The sequence below is a fragment of the Delphinus delphis genome, chromosome 15, assembly GCF_949987515.2.
Source record: "Delphinus delphis chromosome 15, mDelDel1.2, whole genome shotgun sequence".
NCBI classification, from domain to species: Eukaryota; Metazoa; Chordata; class Mammalia; order Artiodactyla; family Delphinidae; genus Delphinus; species Delphinus delphis.
Genome location: NC_082697.1, coordinates 4092553 through 4110194, shown reverse-complemented (window position 1 = coordinate 4110194; position 17642 = coordinate 4092553). Strand labels below are relative to the sequence as shown.

Sequence of the window (17642 nt, the reverse complement as noted above, 5' to 3'; positions counted from 1 at the left end):
GACCAAGACGGTGGAATCAGAATTTCAGAGCTTGTCTGATTCCTTCACTTCACACACGAGAACACTGCGTGAGTGAAGAGACTGAATCCCTCACAAATCACTCAGGTGGTTAGTGAAATACCCACAACAAGATCTGACCAGGGCCCCCTGGTCGTCTGGACACAGTGGTCCTGCCACCTCCCAGCAGGGCATCACAGTATCGGTTCAGGATTTTTTAATCACAGAGAAAGAGCCTCAAAGAATCTTTACTGAGCAGTGAATCTGTCCTTTACTCAGTTGACTTTTAATCCTTTCCATACCACAAGCCCTGTCCCTAAGTCTCTTTTCTAATTATCCCATTTGCCTCCCGAATGAATGACTTATCTCTAATTGAATTGGTTGGGAAGAATTTAGCCCTTTGCCTATCAGTTACTTTTATTTGCCCGGTACCAAGAAGGCCCCACGGCCTTGTGATCCATTTATTCCTGTCCCTGTAATGAAAGATGCCTCCTGGTACCTTAACTGTGGGGACCGGAAGCATGACAACTGAGGGGCCTTGACTTCAAAAGAGCAGGACAACAGCCTGAGGCACAGGGCACAAGGGGCTCGTAGGCTGCTTCTGTCCAGCCCTGCAGCTCCTCGCGTGCCCCATGCCAAGAATGAGATAAAGCCTGTAGGTCAAGTGTCCAGGGCAGGAAGTCCTCTCCAGAAGCCAACAGCAAAGGCGTTTTCTTGCCCTCATCCTTGGCATGGCGGAGTGGCCGTGATAAATTATTGTTAGCTTAAGTACCAAGCTGAGAACCTGTCCTGGGGCAGAAGCTAAACCGGTGTTTCAACATTTCCTGTCCAAGTGTCTCTCTCCATGTCCAGAAGTGGGTAAAAATCAAGCAGTTAACTTTGCAACTTTGTAAGCTTTGGGGTTTTACTTGGCTGAGTGCCTTCAAGTTTCAAAGAAAGAGAAAAACACCCTGCTGGCAACAATTCTTCAACCCTAAATATTTAATAGGTAAACGAATCGCCGTGAAAACACCATGGACCTGCTGTCATGACCATGCCCTAGACCTGCAGTCCAGAAGCTTAGATTTTCACATCAGCTCGGCCATCAGCTCGGTAAGCATGTTGCTGAGCGGCTTTGCCTCGTTTCCTATGAGAAGTGCTCCCAGAATATAAAGATTCACTTATAAGACAATGTGAAAAGTATCTCGTGCTTAGCGAATTTCGACAATAGTACTTCTCTATAGCTTTGAAGTGCACGATAGAAAATGAATACTACAATTTAGCATTTCTTCTCATCTACGCTTTCCATAATTATTCGCACTCAGCCTGCTGAATCGCACCACCTGGATACGGCTGCCGGTGCAGAAGGACGAGGCCAGCAGACAACCCGGCCCACCCCTGACCCCAACCCACTGCTCTGACATGACGTCTGCAATTCAAAGATGAGGGGCAAGACAGCCTCAATGACGGAGCCCAATTCTGTCAATTACGTCACGAAAAAGAGAACCTTTTCTTTTGAGACATTTTCAAAATGTCTCCTGGATCCCTCTGGTCACTAGATATGATATCTGTTCTCCCTTTAACTTTTTTTTTCTTTTTTTCAGCTGTACGTCTTACAGGACCTTAGTTCACCGACCAGGGATTGAACCCGTGCCCCGTGCAGTGGAAGCTCGGAGTCCTAACCACTGGACCACCAGGGAATTCACTGTTCTCCTTTAAAAAGCCCTGGTTCATATGATCATAATCCTGCAGTGGTGTGGTAGTTCCCAAACAGAAAAAGTCCGAGAGAAACCAAAAACCAACAGCAAGAGTGAACTGTACTTTAATTTATTGGCATTGTCAATCTATGAACAAGACAGGTTTTTTTTTTCCCCCACGAAGGGGGATCGTTTTCAATCTGCCATAACACGTGCCCACACATCTTCACCATGAACATGCAGCATTTCAAGCTGTAGTCAGGGTCTAGGAAGAAAAGAGAAACAGCAAGTTGCCAGTCCTTCATGTTTTCTTAAAAATCCAACACGAATAGGGAAAGTAACTTCCTTATAATGAGCAGTATAATATGACTGCAGATCTCCTTCACTCGGTTGGTGATAAACCCTGGCTCTCAGCTGTAAAAAGCGCAGGTTCATGTGCACTGCCTTAGCCGAAGAGGCACTTCCCTGCTAAGGAAAACCAAACACTCTCCCTGCAATAAAGAAACACTCTGCCTTTAAAAGACGCTAAATCCCCTATGCTGAGGCGGTGAGGCTGCGTCCCCAGCACGATGGATAGAGAATGGTCACTGTTCTGCTTACCGGAGCTGGACACTACTACTTCCTGGCCCAAAGGACATTACAAGGTGGAGGGAGTTCGATGCGGAGTCTGGCTCGGCCATGCTGCAGGCACAGGCTGGGTGATTTTTCTCAGTTTGCTCGTTGTTAAAACAAAACAACCCAACCTAAAACCAGGTCTCATTCCTCAGAATTATGAGATCAGACAGAGAGCCCCAGAAAAAGGGCTCAACACCGCATCTCCAGACTTGTAATAAAATATTTACTAATTCAAAATGAAAATGAAAAGTGCTTAGGGGAGACAGTTCCAATAAGTACAATCGCTCATAACCACAAGCTGCCAGAGGATTACTATTTATCACATTTCCCTGCAACTGCGGGTCTGAAGCTTTTTTAAAGCTAAACAAGAAAATTAAATCTGAAAAACAGCTTTCCGGTAATTTGCCTCGCTTGATCTTCGAAATAATAATGTCAAGAAAGCAGTTTAGAGATCAAATCACTTTAATAGTTTGGAACACAAAAGTCTGAACTTATCAACTGTACGAAACTGCCTTACTTTGCATCGCCAACATCAGAAGTAAAATGAACCAAACTCTGAAAACATAAATTTAGCAAAACAGTATTCACTGCAGGGTCTTGCCGATTTTATTGCTTGATAAAATAGAAGGACCCTTGCCTGTACCTGTAGCCCTACATTCGGGAAGTAGTGATTTGTGAGAACATGAGCAGATGTGGGGGAAATAAAAACTCAAAGAACTGTAATTTTTCATGCTCCTGAACTGTTACGTAACTCCAGTAACAATTATAAAAGTGGGGAGTTTATCCTCCGAATTATTTGATTTTGTGCAGACACATGAAACAGGTTTAATTAAAATAAGATGGCTTTCTACCTAGCATTGCTCAATGAACTGAAAATCAACGTGGCAGGTTACTTCTGCTTGTCAGGGCCTCGAAATGACATTCTTTGATGATGCCATGGGGCTTCCACAACCTGTATGCGTGACATTACCATCCCACTAACTTACTTCTAGACGTGCTGATGGACCAAATGTGGACAGAAGGCAGAACTAAAATTATTTTGATTTTTAAAAGCTCTCTAAATACTTAAGATGCAACTCTTTCTCTAAATCCACCAACAACTTACAGATTATTCCTTTTTCACTTTCACAATTTTTATGCTGCTGCCAGAAGTCTTCTCGGTGTTTGCTTTGAATCCCGTCTTCAGTGCATCCCTCACTGCTTTTGCACAGATCTGGGAGTATCGGATGTAGCTGGAGGAACACGAGAGACAATATAAAGCTAATTATCAATGATCCAGCCAGACTTGCTGTGTGACTGTGCTTTTGTTTTTCTTCCTGTACTTTTCATTTTGGTTGGATTGTACATCATTGTAGAACTGAACTTAAAAATGACTAATGCGGGGCTTCCCTGGTGGTGCAGTGGTTAAGAATCCGCCTGCCAATGCAGGGGACTTGGGTTCGAACCCTGGTCCGGGAAGATCCCACATGCCGCGGAGCAATTAAGCCCATGTGCTCCAACTACTGAGCCTGCGCTCTAGAGCCCACGAGCCACAACTACTGAGCCCGTGCGCCCTAGAGCCCGTGCCCCACAACGAGAAGCCACCACAATGAAAAGCCTGTGCGCAGAAACAAAGACCCAACATAGCCAAAAAAAAAAAAAAAAGTTAATTAATTTAAAAAAAAATGACTAATGCAAAAGGAATCTATACAAAGAAAAAGAAGAGCAGAAAGAAATGTATCAAAGTCTTAATTGGGGTTAGGTGATTTTTGGTTTTTCTTCTTTGCAGTGTTTTCTCTTTAATACATATTAATTTGAAATAAAAGATGCATATATTAGAGAAAAAAACCCCACAGCACAGTAAACAGTCCTAAATGTTAACAGAGGGTATGAGTGGTTTTTTTCCATTTCTCTAGTTAAAATTTTTTCTTTTATTATTCTTACAAGGTAAAGTATACATAATTAAAAGAAGGGAAAAAAACTATTTTGAATTAAAACAGCTCTACTTCTGATTATTTAAAGGTTTTCCTGCGAATATTGGATTCTGCTTGTCAGGCCTGCCACTGAAAATACTTCCCAAGCAAGGTTTCTAAATTAAACGGAGAAGTCCTTAGAGAACATCATCAATTCCAGCAAAATATCTAACAGCCAGCTTCCTGTTTTGTAGATGGACTCCCATCAACATCTTATTTTCCAAAAGATGTCAGCTCACTTTTTACACTGTTTGAAAACAGGAAGGACAGAGGGGAGGGAGCTGCTGACTATTTTCTCATGTTTCAGGTTTGTTTTTTTGGGCCAGAGATAGGAGTTCCAATTCTTGCTCCCACTCCTACTAACTGGTGAATTTTACGCTGTTCCATCTTTTGGGCTAATTTATTCTGTAAAAACAATGGAACAAAGCAGAAGGATAACAGTATTTGCCTCACTGGTGGCAGGGAGGAGGAAAGACAAAGTGTGGAGAGCAGGATTGCCCCACCTGTCTCGTAGGAGGTGCTTAATACATGGTCCCTCTGACTGGGGCCATCATCCTTCCAACTGTACAAAACTTTGCTTGACCTTGGAAGTCAGGACACACTTGGGTTGCCCACAGTCACATACCCACAGACGGTCACTACTAGGAGGTGCTACTTAATCTAGTCAAGCAACAAGGTGTGTTAACCTGAGCCAGGTGAGCGGCTCAACTGGGTGCACAGGCAAAGAAACCAGGTGTGACACCTAGATCCATGGTATCTCCATTTCACCAGAAGCCATGTCCTCCAGTGGGTTCCATAGTTTGGCTTCCCAAGAGCCACCACTCACCTTGTGGCAGAGCTTTGTACACCTTACCGAGGGCTCAGCCGTTTTACCAATAAGGAAACCTGAGAGCAACAGGAGCTAATTTAATAAAAGATGGATATGCCATTTTAAAAGGCCCCACCTTAATGCTGGAACGGCCAGGTATGGTGACCGTGGTTACCTCCAGAGACCTCTCTCCTCTCCTTCAAGTTCTCAAGTTGTATGTGGCTCTGTTACTTCTAGAACGTCAACCGAGTGTAATTTAAAGGACAAAGGCCCCGCGGGTGAGAAGCGCCGTCCACGGGAAGACACGGCACTTGTCGAGCGCGTTCAAGGCGGCGCACAGGTGCTCGGCGGCGCCCCCGGCAGGTGCGGACAGGTGCTCGGCCCCGGCACGCCCGCATCCCACGGCCGTGAACCCGGCCTCCCCGCCCGCAGGCCGCCATCTTGGGGCCGCACTCGCCGGGACCACCCCCACCCCCGTCGCGCCCGGCGTGACCTCCGACCCCGGTTCGCCCCGGACCTCCCCGCGCCCCAGCTGTCCGGCCCTCCCGATGTCCGGCCCTACCTGAGTCCAGCTTGTCGCCAGTACGCCACCATGATGTCGCAAGAGGGGGCGCGTCGGGCCGAATCCCGAGGACCCGTCAAGGGCGGCTCAGCGTGCAGGCCGGCTGCCGGAAGGTCAGGCCTCAGAAGCGGAAGGGGCGGAGCTCCGGGCCTGCCAATCCCACCGCCCCTTGCCCCGCCCCGCCTTCCCTAACGGCCTCTGCCGTCTCGTCGCAGAATCCTCCAGGCTCCGCGAGCCAATGGGGGCGCGCGGCCCGGGCCGCGGGTGCCAATCCCCGGGCGGGCGGGCCGGTCGGCCGCGCGTTCCTATTGGCTCCGCGGGCTTTCGTAGTGGCTCAGGCGGCGGCGGCGGCCGGGGCGGCGGGGCAAGAGGGGAGTTGGAGGGAGCGCGGGGCCGCGTAGCTTCGGGAGCGCGAGACTCGGGGCCGCGTAGAGGTCGGTGTCGGGGCGCACCCCCGCCCCGACCCCGGACCCGACGGCCGCGTCCAGACCTTCATGTTGACAACACTCAAGCATGTCCGCCCCGAGTTAACAGTTAAAACGAGCCGCCCTCCGACAATCCCTAGGGTTTCAGGCCGGCCCGGGGCACCAGAACCTGGCCGGGGAGAATGAACTGGACATCGGAGGGAGGAGGGGAGGAGGCCCAGCGCGTCCAGCTTAAGAGACTCAACCTCGCGGCGCAGAGCCGGCTCGAGCGCGCGGCAATTAGGTGAATTCTTACAAGGAAAAGCATTTCTTTTGCTCCTTAGTTACTAAAAAGAAATTATAATCAGGAAAAACATCATAGTTAAAAGGAACTTTTTATTAACAGGAAGGTTTTTCTTAATTCATATAAGATTCATCTTTAACATTAAACAGGATAATATGCTCCATAATCCGAGAGTCTAATTCTAACCCATGAACACTCTACTCCAGTTTAGTCCTCTCGAATGCCTGCTGTTATTTATATTTTAACAGGTAAAAGCCATTACCTACGAGCTACTTAACGAAAAGTAACTACACTGGAAGATGAAAATCTATAGAATTTTGTCATTAGATCAGAGTAAAAAAAAAACAGGATAAAATTTTGTTTAGAAATCTTTTTATCATTAGGGTATTCTTATACTTTTCAGAACAAGTATAATTTTCAGAAGTTATACAAGGCAACTTATTATTAAATATCATTATTCAGCAATGGTTTGTTCAGTTGAAATGTTATTTTAATTGTAAAAACCATCTCCGGTTACAAAAAATAATCAAAAACCTTATTGGCTTTAACTTGCTTTTACAAATGTCCTAAGAAGTCGCAAGCTAAACAATATTTTAAATAGAAAAACAATAATTTTCAAATAGCCTGGTATACTATTTTTGTGGTTTAGGTACATATATTAATTGGTTTCTTTTATAGGAAACCTGACTAGAAGTTTATCACTTTAAGTACTGTGAAATAAAGGCAAGAGCTCATCACCTTTTAACAAAAATATTCTGTATGCAACAATTCCCAGTATCAAAGGTATTCTTATTTAACGGTTGATAATTGCTTGCCTGCTACAAAATACAAAACAACACAACATTTACTGGATTGTTTTCCAGATTGCAGCTGCCCACTGGCATCCAAAGCAAGGATTTCCCATAAATAAAAGCTGCAAAGCAATTCACATACTGGTTAGTTTAGGTCAATGCTTTTTTTTCACGCTATTATTCTTTTTTCTTCTCCACCGCCCCCATCCCCTGCAGTGACACAGTATTATTTAAAAACATTAAGTCCCTGGGATTTATGCTTCAGATCAAGACATCATTCGAGTAATTTCAAATGATGTACAGCTCTTCACGTAAAGAAGATGTTTTGTGGTCACAGTTACTTCAAAAAGGAATTATATTCAAATAACCTGACATATCATGCTTTAGCAATTACAGAACCACAATTTTGACACATGGCAATTGATAAGTTAGGCAAATGTGAAATGCTAAAAGATGTGAACAGCTGTTCTTCTGTTTAAGTTTAGAGTAGTGCAAAATTCTGGTAATGACTTTATTTTTTCAGTTAACATAACCAGCCCACAACACAGCATACTAAGTCATAAAGTACAGATCCAAGGAAGGTAATACATTTACTAAGTTACAAAACTTTGGCAAATCAATACAGTACTCTTTAACACAATAAAATATATTTTTGTTGGAGTCAGTTATTACTTTCATGATAATTTTTACTCCAAAAATGTTGAGTACCAAATTAAAACACTGTGATTTTTAATGGTGGTTTATAGCAGAGCAAGTTATTTTATACAATTAATGTCTTTTTAAAACTATACAGTTTCTCCTTTAAACGTGAGTTCCCTCATGCAAGTTCTCCAAGTTTATTGCAGGGCAGTGGTGGGTATGTAAGAGGTGGCTCTGCTTGGTTCTGGGGTTGGTCCAAAGACAGGTAGAGTTCCAATGCATGAAAAGCTTTAAAACTCTACCTTAAGGAGGTTTGATCAGCCAATACCAATTTTCAAGTACTTTTCAAAAATTGTTACATTTTTACATAAATACTGGAATCCTCAAAATCAGACAGTCATTTCAGACAACACTAATTTCAGCCAATCCCTTTGATTTAGAAACACTGCACCTCTTTGTTTTGATCAAGTCACACAGTCCTTCTTCAGCTTATTAAAAAAACAATTCTACCGAAAATATAGTTGTATTTTTTAAATAACAAATAAATATACTGCCAGCTCGTAGAGACCTGGGGAACTGGGTGTTATCAACTTTCATTATCATTTCTCCACAAATGCTGCTGCTGCCATTGGTGTCCTTATGCTCCCTCTTGCCGAAGCCGTCAATTCCTCAATTTCAGCATTTAATTTATGTATTACCCACTCCATTGCTTCTCGGCCCTTAAAAAAAAATCCAACATGTTTATTCTTACCAAGTGAGAGCAAAGGCACCTGTCAAATAAACGGCACATCAGGAAGTAACAAGAAGCGGTACAAGCATAACTAAACCTCACCAGGACAGGTTGTTTTTACCTTTGCTTTTTTCTCTCTAACGTTATTTACCAAATATCAAATGCCTTGAGAAACTGGCTTGATCTATATACTGATTTTAATTTATATTTTTGCAAAAGATGTTCTCGAATCTACAATTAAATGACAGTGGTGTTTTACTTATTTATGATTAGAATGGTTCCCCTTTCGGGGTGAGATCAAACTCCTTTTTTTTCTTTTTATGTCCATATTTTAAACCAAAATCCTGTATGAGGCTCTGAAGGCTCTGGTCCCTGACTTCCACTTCAACCACTCTCTTGGACCCTATGCAGTTCCTTGAGGGACAGAACAGGAGCATTTCCTGCTTCCGGTCTCAGGGCCTCCTTTGCACACGCAGCTCCTCTGCCTGGAATGCTTCCTAGCAGGCCCCTCACGGCCTACCCACCCCTCATTCAGAACTCAGCAGAAACATCACTTACTGAACACTCATTAAACACTGTCATACCTTTCTGTACTTTTCCTTTCCTAATGACGTTTTGTATGATTAATGTCGCCTTCCTCTTAGTTCCACGAGGGCAGGGGCCACGTTTGTTTTGCTCCCCACTGTATCCCCAGTCTAGCCTAGCACTCTGCCTGACACAGAGAAGGCATCTATGAATATCTTTTGACTGCTGAACGATTATATTAAACATGTGTTATAAAACAGTACATTAGGCATCTCTTTCTCTGAACTTACTTTATTTTAAATCATTCTCAATCAGGCAAAAATTAGTTGGGGGGCAGTGGAGAAAAATCTCACTTTTTTCACGTATAAAGCACAGACATATATCCATTTATCTATATCTATAATCTGTAGTATTAAACAATTTCATGGGGTGGGGGTAATTAGGGGAAAAATATCTACAGTGGACCTGGGCGTGAAGGGAGCTAATGAAAAAAAGGTTGGGAATCTATGCTTTCAACAGTGACGCACTGCTACATGGCTCCCCCCCTTCCCCCATGCTGGGCCCAGGGCTACAGTCTTCCCATATTATCTCATTCACTCTTCGCACCCAACCCTGTAGGGTGGGTGATTAATCTCCACTTCGCAGACAGGAAACTGAAGCAGAGAGAGGTTCACTTAATTAATTGCCCAAGGTGAAAGGCTGGTCAGAGTTACAGCTGGCACGTGAAGGCAGGTGGGCTGGACCCCAGAGCCCGTGCCAGCAACTGCCCACATCACCTCGCACTGCAGTGGCTCAGAGTCAGCTCACAAGGACAGCGCTTCCAAGAAACAAGACCCAGGAGTAAGAGCAAGCAGGGAGGGGCTTCCCTGGTGGTCCAGTGGTTAAGACTCCACGCTTCCACCGCAGGGGGTGTGGGGAACTGAGATCCTGCAAGCCTGCGCTGCACCCCCCAAAGAAAAAACAGAAAACAAAACAAAGAGCAAGCGGGGAGCAGCCTTCCTTACTTTATTGGCGTTTGACGATATCGTGCTGGCCATCAGGCCTTCGAGGTAACTGCCGAGACTGACCCCTTTCACGGTAATTATGGCTTCCTGAGTCAAAACAGTTCTGGAACAAAACACATTTACACAGCTTCAGGATGACCTAATTCTCATTTTTCAAAGAAATATTTGATTAAAAAATTAAAACACACTGTAAAATAGGTTTGTTAAAATATTTTTCACTTACTTTTCTGGGTCTTGAGGATGTGGTTTGTATATAAGTCTCTCATCTACTGAAACCATATTTGTAAATGAAATCTATAGAATTAAAAAAAAAGTCAAATCATCTTGGAAACCAAAAATATTTCCAAAATTAATTCACAAACCAAAACCTTGCTAGCTAAATATACAAAACAGCAGCAAGTAAACCACTTTGATATTAGTGTAAAAAGAAGTTTTCACTATTCATTGATTCCTTTTTATTAAAAAAATAATAAATTTGACAAAAGCATCATAATAGTAATAACATGCACACGATGCCAAGTGCACTTTACTGAGTGCCGTCTCCTAGAAATAACAGGCAGGCTCATTAGAGCGCTGAGGCTAAGCGCAAACAGGCAGAGACGATGCAGCATCTCAGTACTGATTTCCTAAGCCAGGCTGAAGAGCATACATTCATTTGTGTACCAACTACAAAAGAGAGGAAAAAACGAAGCCAAACAGTTTAAAATTAAAACAAAAGGGAGTCCAGACTTACATTAGTAGATTTAAGTTCCATTGTTTTCTCTACGGGATCCACTACAGAATGTTCTTGCACATATGTTTTGGTTCTTGCTGCACCAATAAGCTAAGTAAAACATTCAGAATTAGTAATCAGAGGAAGAAGGATTTCTTAACAAGTGTATCAATATTTTATTTGAAGGTAAAAATGTGTTAATATTTTGAACCAAAAATCTGTTTTCATAAAAAACATGAGAAAGCAACAAAGGTCAGAAAGGAGGCCCGTTTAATGGTAAGAGGACTTCATACACCACGAAGGCGATGAGACGCCCAAGACACAAGCAGAGGCGATTAGCAACCAGCCCGCGGAGAGCGAACGGAGTACAAGGCAGGACTCGGCAGCTGCCGAGGTTGAGGGTGGAACAGTGAGCCTGAACATTCGGGAAGCAGGGCATGTAGAGAAAGGAGGGGTTTGGAGTGTCTGTCAGTGTTTTCCTAGCGCGGCCCAAGGGAGAGGACGCAGTGGCTCCGGTCTCCAGACAGAAAACCAGCCACCTCACGACGAAGATAACACAGCACATCCAGGGTCATTCCCTGTGCTCCGACCCCAAGCCAATCCCAGCCGTGCTCATTTCTGCGTCCGCACCATCTAGTGCAGTGGTGTGTGCAATGGAAGCAAATTGTTGGAAAATGTGTACTTTACTTTTCTGAGGTGGCCCACTTTCTAGAAAAAGAATCTCTACAGACAACTGGGTCCACTTATACCAGGGTTCTCTCCCATCACGATAAACTGGCAGCCCACTTTCTTGCTGGTTAAACTGGCTCACTAAAGCCTGCTCCCTTGAAAGGGCATAGAATTGCTTTTAAACGTACAGGTAGAAGCAACAGATCTTGGAACAAACACGGCAGCAGCAAAGTGAGACCATGCTCCTCACTTAACAGGCGCGGCCACCACTGACCACAGCAACTGTCAGCTAACAACCAGCACCAGACCACTGCTTCCACATCTTAAGTTGCTGGCAAAGTAGGAAAAGCAGAATAAAACTTTTAGATTACAGAGCATTAGCTGGCTTCCTTCAGGAGGTTTTATCGGGTGCCTTCATGAAGACTGTAATAATATTTCCAATTCATTATACACTCATAACTCAAGTTTATTATAATACAATTTGAACTGATGCAAAAATGACATTCAGAATCGGCTCCCACAACCTATTTGAAATTATAATGTGGTTTTGAAAACTTCTCTACAGCAGTCACATTGCTTCAGGAATAAAGACACACTTACAGATTTCACAATAGAAGGCAGTCCCCACTCTGTGCTGAGAAGTCTATGGCTGTGCAACTTTCCGGAGAGATCTACGTGTCTGTCCAGTACATCAACTCCAACCACACTTGGGTTCATAGGGTTTGGGTATTTCTGCATTGCAGCCGTTGTAACAGTTTCCCATGGGTGGCTGCCGACAGGAATAAAAAATCAAACATTAAAAAATACGCATATAAATGAAACCATTCTTATAACCCATCCAATTAGTCTTTACAATTAAACTTTAATTTACCTAGGGAAGACTACTTTCTGAAACGCTGACTGAAAGATGACTTGGGGAGGCTCAGTCTACATTTTGAACATGTGCAGATTTCAGTATGTCTTCAGCACACAGGTGATGCGGCAGAGCTGGCGCCCAGAAGGTTAAAATAGCCTACAGGGCGCTGCAGAGCCGTTCTTCAGTCACCTTGTCCACTTACCAGTGTCCACTCTCACATGTAAGTTTTGTTTCTAAGAATTACTGATTCATAAAAATGTGTTTTACAATTATGTTCTACAGAAACAAACAGCAAAAAATATTATTATACCATTTATTCTTCTGTCTGACCCCACTTCTGTGAAGCCATAAAGAAGTAACAAGAGCAAAAGAACTTATAGGCACTACAAATTCTCATAGGAATTACAAAAAGATCCAAAGCATTACTGATTTAAATATCATAATATTAAACATGTATTCTTCTCTAATAAGGTAATAAAGAATACTGGCCCCTCCAGTCAATCTTTATCCATTACTTTCCTCAAGAGTGATTCTGATTTCTGTTTTGAAAAGGTCACCCAATACAATAAAATGTTTTTTTTAGGTGCTCCTAATGTGCCACTCTCTAATATTCTCTCTTAATAAGCATTTGCTTGTCATCTAGGATCGAGATGGTAATAATATCATGGAACTCGCAGCATCTTTATATTCGTCAAAAAGCACATGTACTTGGGTGATTCAAAATGCGATGTACATTTGTTCTCTTCACAACTTATCCGGACAACATGCTTGTACCAAAGATAGCCATTTCAAATGAGCTTCCTATTAACTACAATGAGCCTTAAAAGTGACTGATTTTACACGTCTTCACTGAAAGGAAAGACAAGATCTGGAGACGGTGTTTCAAACTACACTTACCGATAAACCACACAGCATGACTTCTTATTTTTCGAAAAGCAAAACACCAACATTGTAAAGCAATTATACTCCAATAAAGATGTTAAAAAAAACAAAAGCAAAACAAGTAGGCAGTAATCTACTTCAACTTTTCAGAGAACTAAGCCTGACAACTTTTCGTGGACAAAAGGAAAATCTCAGCCTCACTCATTTTGCAAAATCCTGGACAACCAGTAACATTGCTCGTAATGCCTTCACTTTTGCTCTAACATTATACAGAAATGAACCCCATTCTGGTTTTAATCTCAAGCCTTATTCAGCAAACACTGCAGGTATATAAGCGGAGCTACTTCATAAAGCTAAACAGTCCCCACAAATAGAAGTGATAGGGGCCAAGCACTCTCATTGCTACCACGAAAACTACCTAAAATGAGAATCGGATGAACACCTCCCTGTCTCCATCTAGTCATATACCATGGGGAGGTGGCTTCCACGCACTTATCTCTTCCCCCACCTCCTTGAAAAAATTAATAATTGCAAGGCTTCGGGGTGGTTATGCATTATTTCTAAGTCAGTCATTCTCTCCTCTCTGAGCCAACTTGAAAACGTTGACGTTGACTTAGCTTGGACGAAGACTGCTTTATAAAACACGACTAGCTCAAAAATCACAAAGGATGCATATTACAATTAACAATCTTCCAGTAATTCACTTTAACTAAATTAATGAAATCATGTGAAAAGACTTCACACTGCAAGACATTCAAAGATGGCCCCAAAGGACAGTCAGTCAGTAGAACCTGGTCGTGCTTGGTGAGCTGTCCAATTTTTTCACCTATAAAATGAGGTGGGGAACACTGTTAACTCCACTGAGGCAGCAACAGTGTCTTGATTTATTTACCAAAGTGGAACCAATCCGAAGAACAGTGCCTGGCACTTAGTGGGCCTTCATATTTGTTGAAGGAATCAATGAATGACTTCAACTGATGCCAACTACATGCTAGGCCTCAGAAGGAAGCACTGGAAAATCAAAGATGGGAAAGACTCAGAATGATGACTTAGATGTTGTTAGTTAGTAACAGCCTTAAGATGGAAAACACAGGGAAAGCATAAAATTTGAGAGGGGAGATAAATGACTTCATTTTCGGGGATGCTGAGTCTGAAGAGCCTGCAGGACATGTGAGTAGAGATACCCTGCTAAGACCTGAAAATAAGGATTTTAAGAAAGACTGGAGCCCAAGGTACAGATTTGGGTGCCAGAAATGTGTGTATCAGCTGGGACCTTGATTAAAAAGTCCACATTATCTGGGGAGAATCAGGATCAGGGCTTCTTCTCCCAGGAAACGCAGAGCATTTATGTGAATATGTCTATTTTCTGCGAGGACAGTCCCAGAGCTTTCATCAAATTTCAGAGAAACGTGCAACAAAAAGAGAAAGACTAATAGTCCCTGATGAAATGCAAGAAGGCCAACAACAGAATTTCACTGAACATTTACACTGAAGGGTAAGAAGAGAGGAAAACATTAAAGAAGAGGGCCAAATGAGTGGGGAGGGGTAGGAAACAAGCTAGGGAGAAGAGTGTTAAGGAAGAAAATTCTAAGGAGTGCCAAGAACTTCTCAAGCATTTAAACCCAGAAGAGAACTGCAAAGAAGAAACCATCCATGATCCCAACGGCTGAAACAGAGTAGTGAAGAATGTGACCTGGTTAAAGAACACTGGAAAGTCTACAAACTTAGGCTCTTTCCCCCAGAAAGATTGTAAACATTAGGGAGAAAAGAAATCTGCCCCGATTCTAACATTCTCTACCTTCCAGGATCCAGTGGACTCCTGCATGTGTCTGATTCACTGAGTGTGTGAAAAGCCTACAACTTGTTTTAAACATTGCCCTGGAAATAAACTAAAACATACTGCCAAGCTAAAAAAATTAAAACAGTGTGGCAACAACAGCCAGACCACTGGGATAGAACAGATAGCTCAGAAATGGATTAAAATATAAATCACAAGCGTCTTAGGAGGAAGGCGGCATTTCAAATGGGTGAGAAGAAAAAAGATTAGTCAATAAAGAGTGATGAGACAAATGATCAACAATTTGTTCAGGCAAAAATGATACAGGCGAATAAATGCATGGTTCTTTTGTACAATGAATCATGGAACCAGAAGGGAATTTAATTCCCAACATCCAACTGGTGTAAGGCCTATTTTCCTTACCAAACATTTCTCCCTAACCAACAGATGTTAATGAACATGGCCTCAAAGACATCTCAGCGCTGTCAGGCCCTGACGACACCTCCGTCGTCGTCTTCCATGTCTCAGACGAAAATGCGTAAACCCAAGGTCACACAGCTTGTTGGAGCCAGTGCTGGACCTTGGACTCCAATTTCAAGGCCGTAAATTCTAACTCCTCAGGTCAACGGGCTGCCGGAAAAGGTCCGCTGTGCGGTCGCCTGAGCTCGCCCTAAGTCCACATTCCGAAGCAAGGAACTCCACCCGAAGATACTGGAGCGACCAGCCTCTCGACAGCCCACGATCCTCGGGGCCACGACTCACAGGTCTCTGCAAGGCCCCATGTGGCAACGGGGCGCCTGTCCCACCCCCAGTGCCGTCAGGGACCTCGTGCTCGACGACGCCCCCGCCCCGCAAAAGAGCGTCCACGGGAGGCAGGCCGCCAGGGCCCCTTCCCCAGCCCCCTCCCGGACGGGTCGTCTCTCCTGGGTACCCATTCCTGGGGCGTCCCCAGGGTCGTGACCTTCGTCCCCGCCCCCAGGACTCCGAGGCGCTCGGGCCCAGCTCCCCCCACCAGGCCCGACGCCTGGAAGCTTCCTGAGGGCCGCCCCGGCCTCGCCGCGACTCCGGGCCCGGGCTGCCCTCCCACCCCGCAGTTACCCCATGCCCCCCGCCGACCTGCCCCCGCCCCAAACGTACTCAAAGACGTGCTCCGAAGTCCAGATCTTCATGATGCCGGCGGCCCGCGCGGTGTCCGGGCGGCGATAGGGCACAGCGAGGCAGAGGAGCCACTCTTGCCCCGGCCCCGCCCCTCAGCCTCCCCGGCGGCCGCCCAATGCGCACGCGCCATCGGGCCCGACGCGAGGGACGTCCCGACGCGCTGCCCCACGCCCTATCCCGGCCTGGGTTTTGCCCCAGCCTTGAGCGCGGCGCAACGAAGCCCCGCCCCTTAGCGCCAGGCGCACCGCGCCGGCGCAGTTCCGAGGGCGACGCTCCAGGCCGCCGGCGCGGGAGCTGTGCTGCGCAGGCGCGGCACGCGACCTGCGGTCCGCCCCCTCGCGGGCGTCGGCGGGAACGCCGAGCTCTGGGCAGAGTTGGGCCGGGCCCAGCTGGGTCCTGTGCGCGCCGCCCGCCAGCCCGTCCGACCGCCTCGCCTCCTTGCCTCCTCGCCTCCTCGCTCCCGCCGGGCCCGAGCTCGCCTGGCGTTACGAGGACTGTTGACGGATCCAATCGGCCCTCTTACACTGACATCTCCTGTGTGTTCGGGGTTCACTTGAGCAAATGTTCATGGTGCCACGTTAGAAACTTCCTCCTACCTGCTGTCTCACCCCAGGCTGTGGAGGGTCCATAGTCAACCAGCTAAGCGATCAACCAAGCAAGCAACCAGCCAAGCAGGCAGTCAGCCCTGTGCTCGTGCCACCTGCCCTCCCGGAGGTTTTTGCCCCTCGGCGGGGAGAAGAGACACAGAGTACACCGGAGAAGCTAACATCAGACAGTGCGCTTAGTGCCCAGTGGAGGGTGTAGTTAGGAAGCACGAGTGCTCAATGGAACAGGTGGAAAGCCAGCTGGCCCGGGGTTTACAGGATGGCTCTCAGCTCAGCTGTCAGTGGCCCCCGCCCTTCCTTTATCACCCTTCCTTAGCAGCTCCTCTAAACTTTAGTTCCTCTGACACACATCCTGTTGCATTTTTCTTAGCACTTCTCACTCTTTGAGATCATCCTGTTCATTTGTTTAACTTCCGCTCAAATGTAAGCCCTTGAGGGCAAGGATCTTGCCTGCCTTGCTCAATAATGATTCTCAGTAAGGTCTCAATGGTTATTTATTGAAAAATGAAATAATAATTCTTCGTGGAATGAATGAATTACTGGAATCATACAGCCACTAGACTGTAAGCGCCTGACAGGGAGGGTCTTGCCAGACTTGTCCAGCAAAATCCCCCTGCACCTACATAATCTCTGGTTGTTGCGTAAATGAATGAATGAGAAGGACGTGAGGGGGCAGGATGGCATGGCATGCGGTTTCATCCACATCACGAGATGAACCTCGTCCAGTGGACAAACTGGCCTCGCTTTCAGGACAAGGCCTCTCTCTCTGGTACCCACCACACTCCACAACCTGTACCCCCTAACAGAAAAATTTGCCGTTTTAAATGATGGCTGTGGAGGAAAATTTTTACATCTAGTTACCTAGAAGCTAGTTCGAAGCACTGCCTCATTCTTGTTCTTAGCTCATTTGATTGTTAAAAACAAATAAAAGCCAGGTTAGTTTAGGAGGGAGGATAATTTTTTAAAATAGCTGAGG

General features: G+C 45.1%; 1 protein-coding gene across 1 annotated transcript; it reads right to left on the bottom strand.

The window, feature by feature from the left end:
• Window positions 1–6396: 6396 nt before the first annotated feature.
• On the bottom strand, window positions 6397–16179 carry PRELID3B (PRELI domain containing 3B). The gene is made up of 6 exons (XM_060033322.1): window positions 16041–16179; window positions 11989–12157; window positions 10741–10830; window positions 10231–10301; window positions 10008–10110; window positions 6397–8467 (listed from the first exon to the last, which is right to left on the bottom strand). Exons 1-6 carry the CDS (start codon window positions 16070–16072, stop codon window positions 8348–8350), a joined length of 585 nt encoding a protein of 194 aa, XP_059889305.1. The 5' UTR covers window positions 16073–16179; the 3' UTR covers window positions 6397–8347.
• Window positions 16180–17642: the final 1463 nt, after the last annotated feature.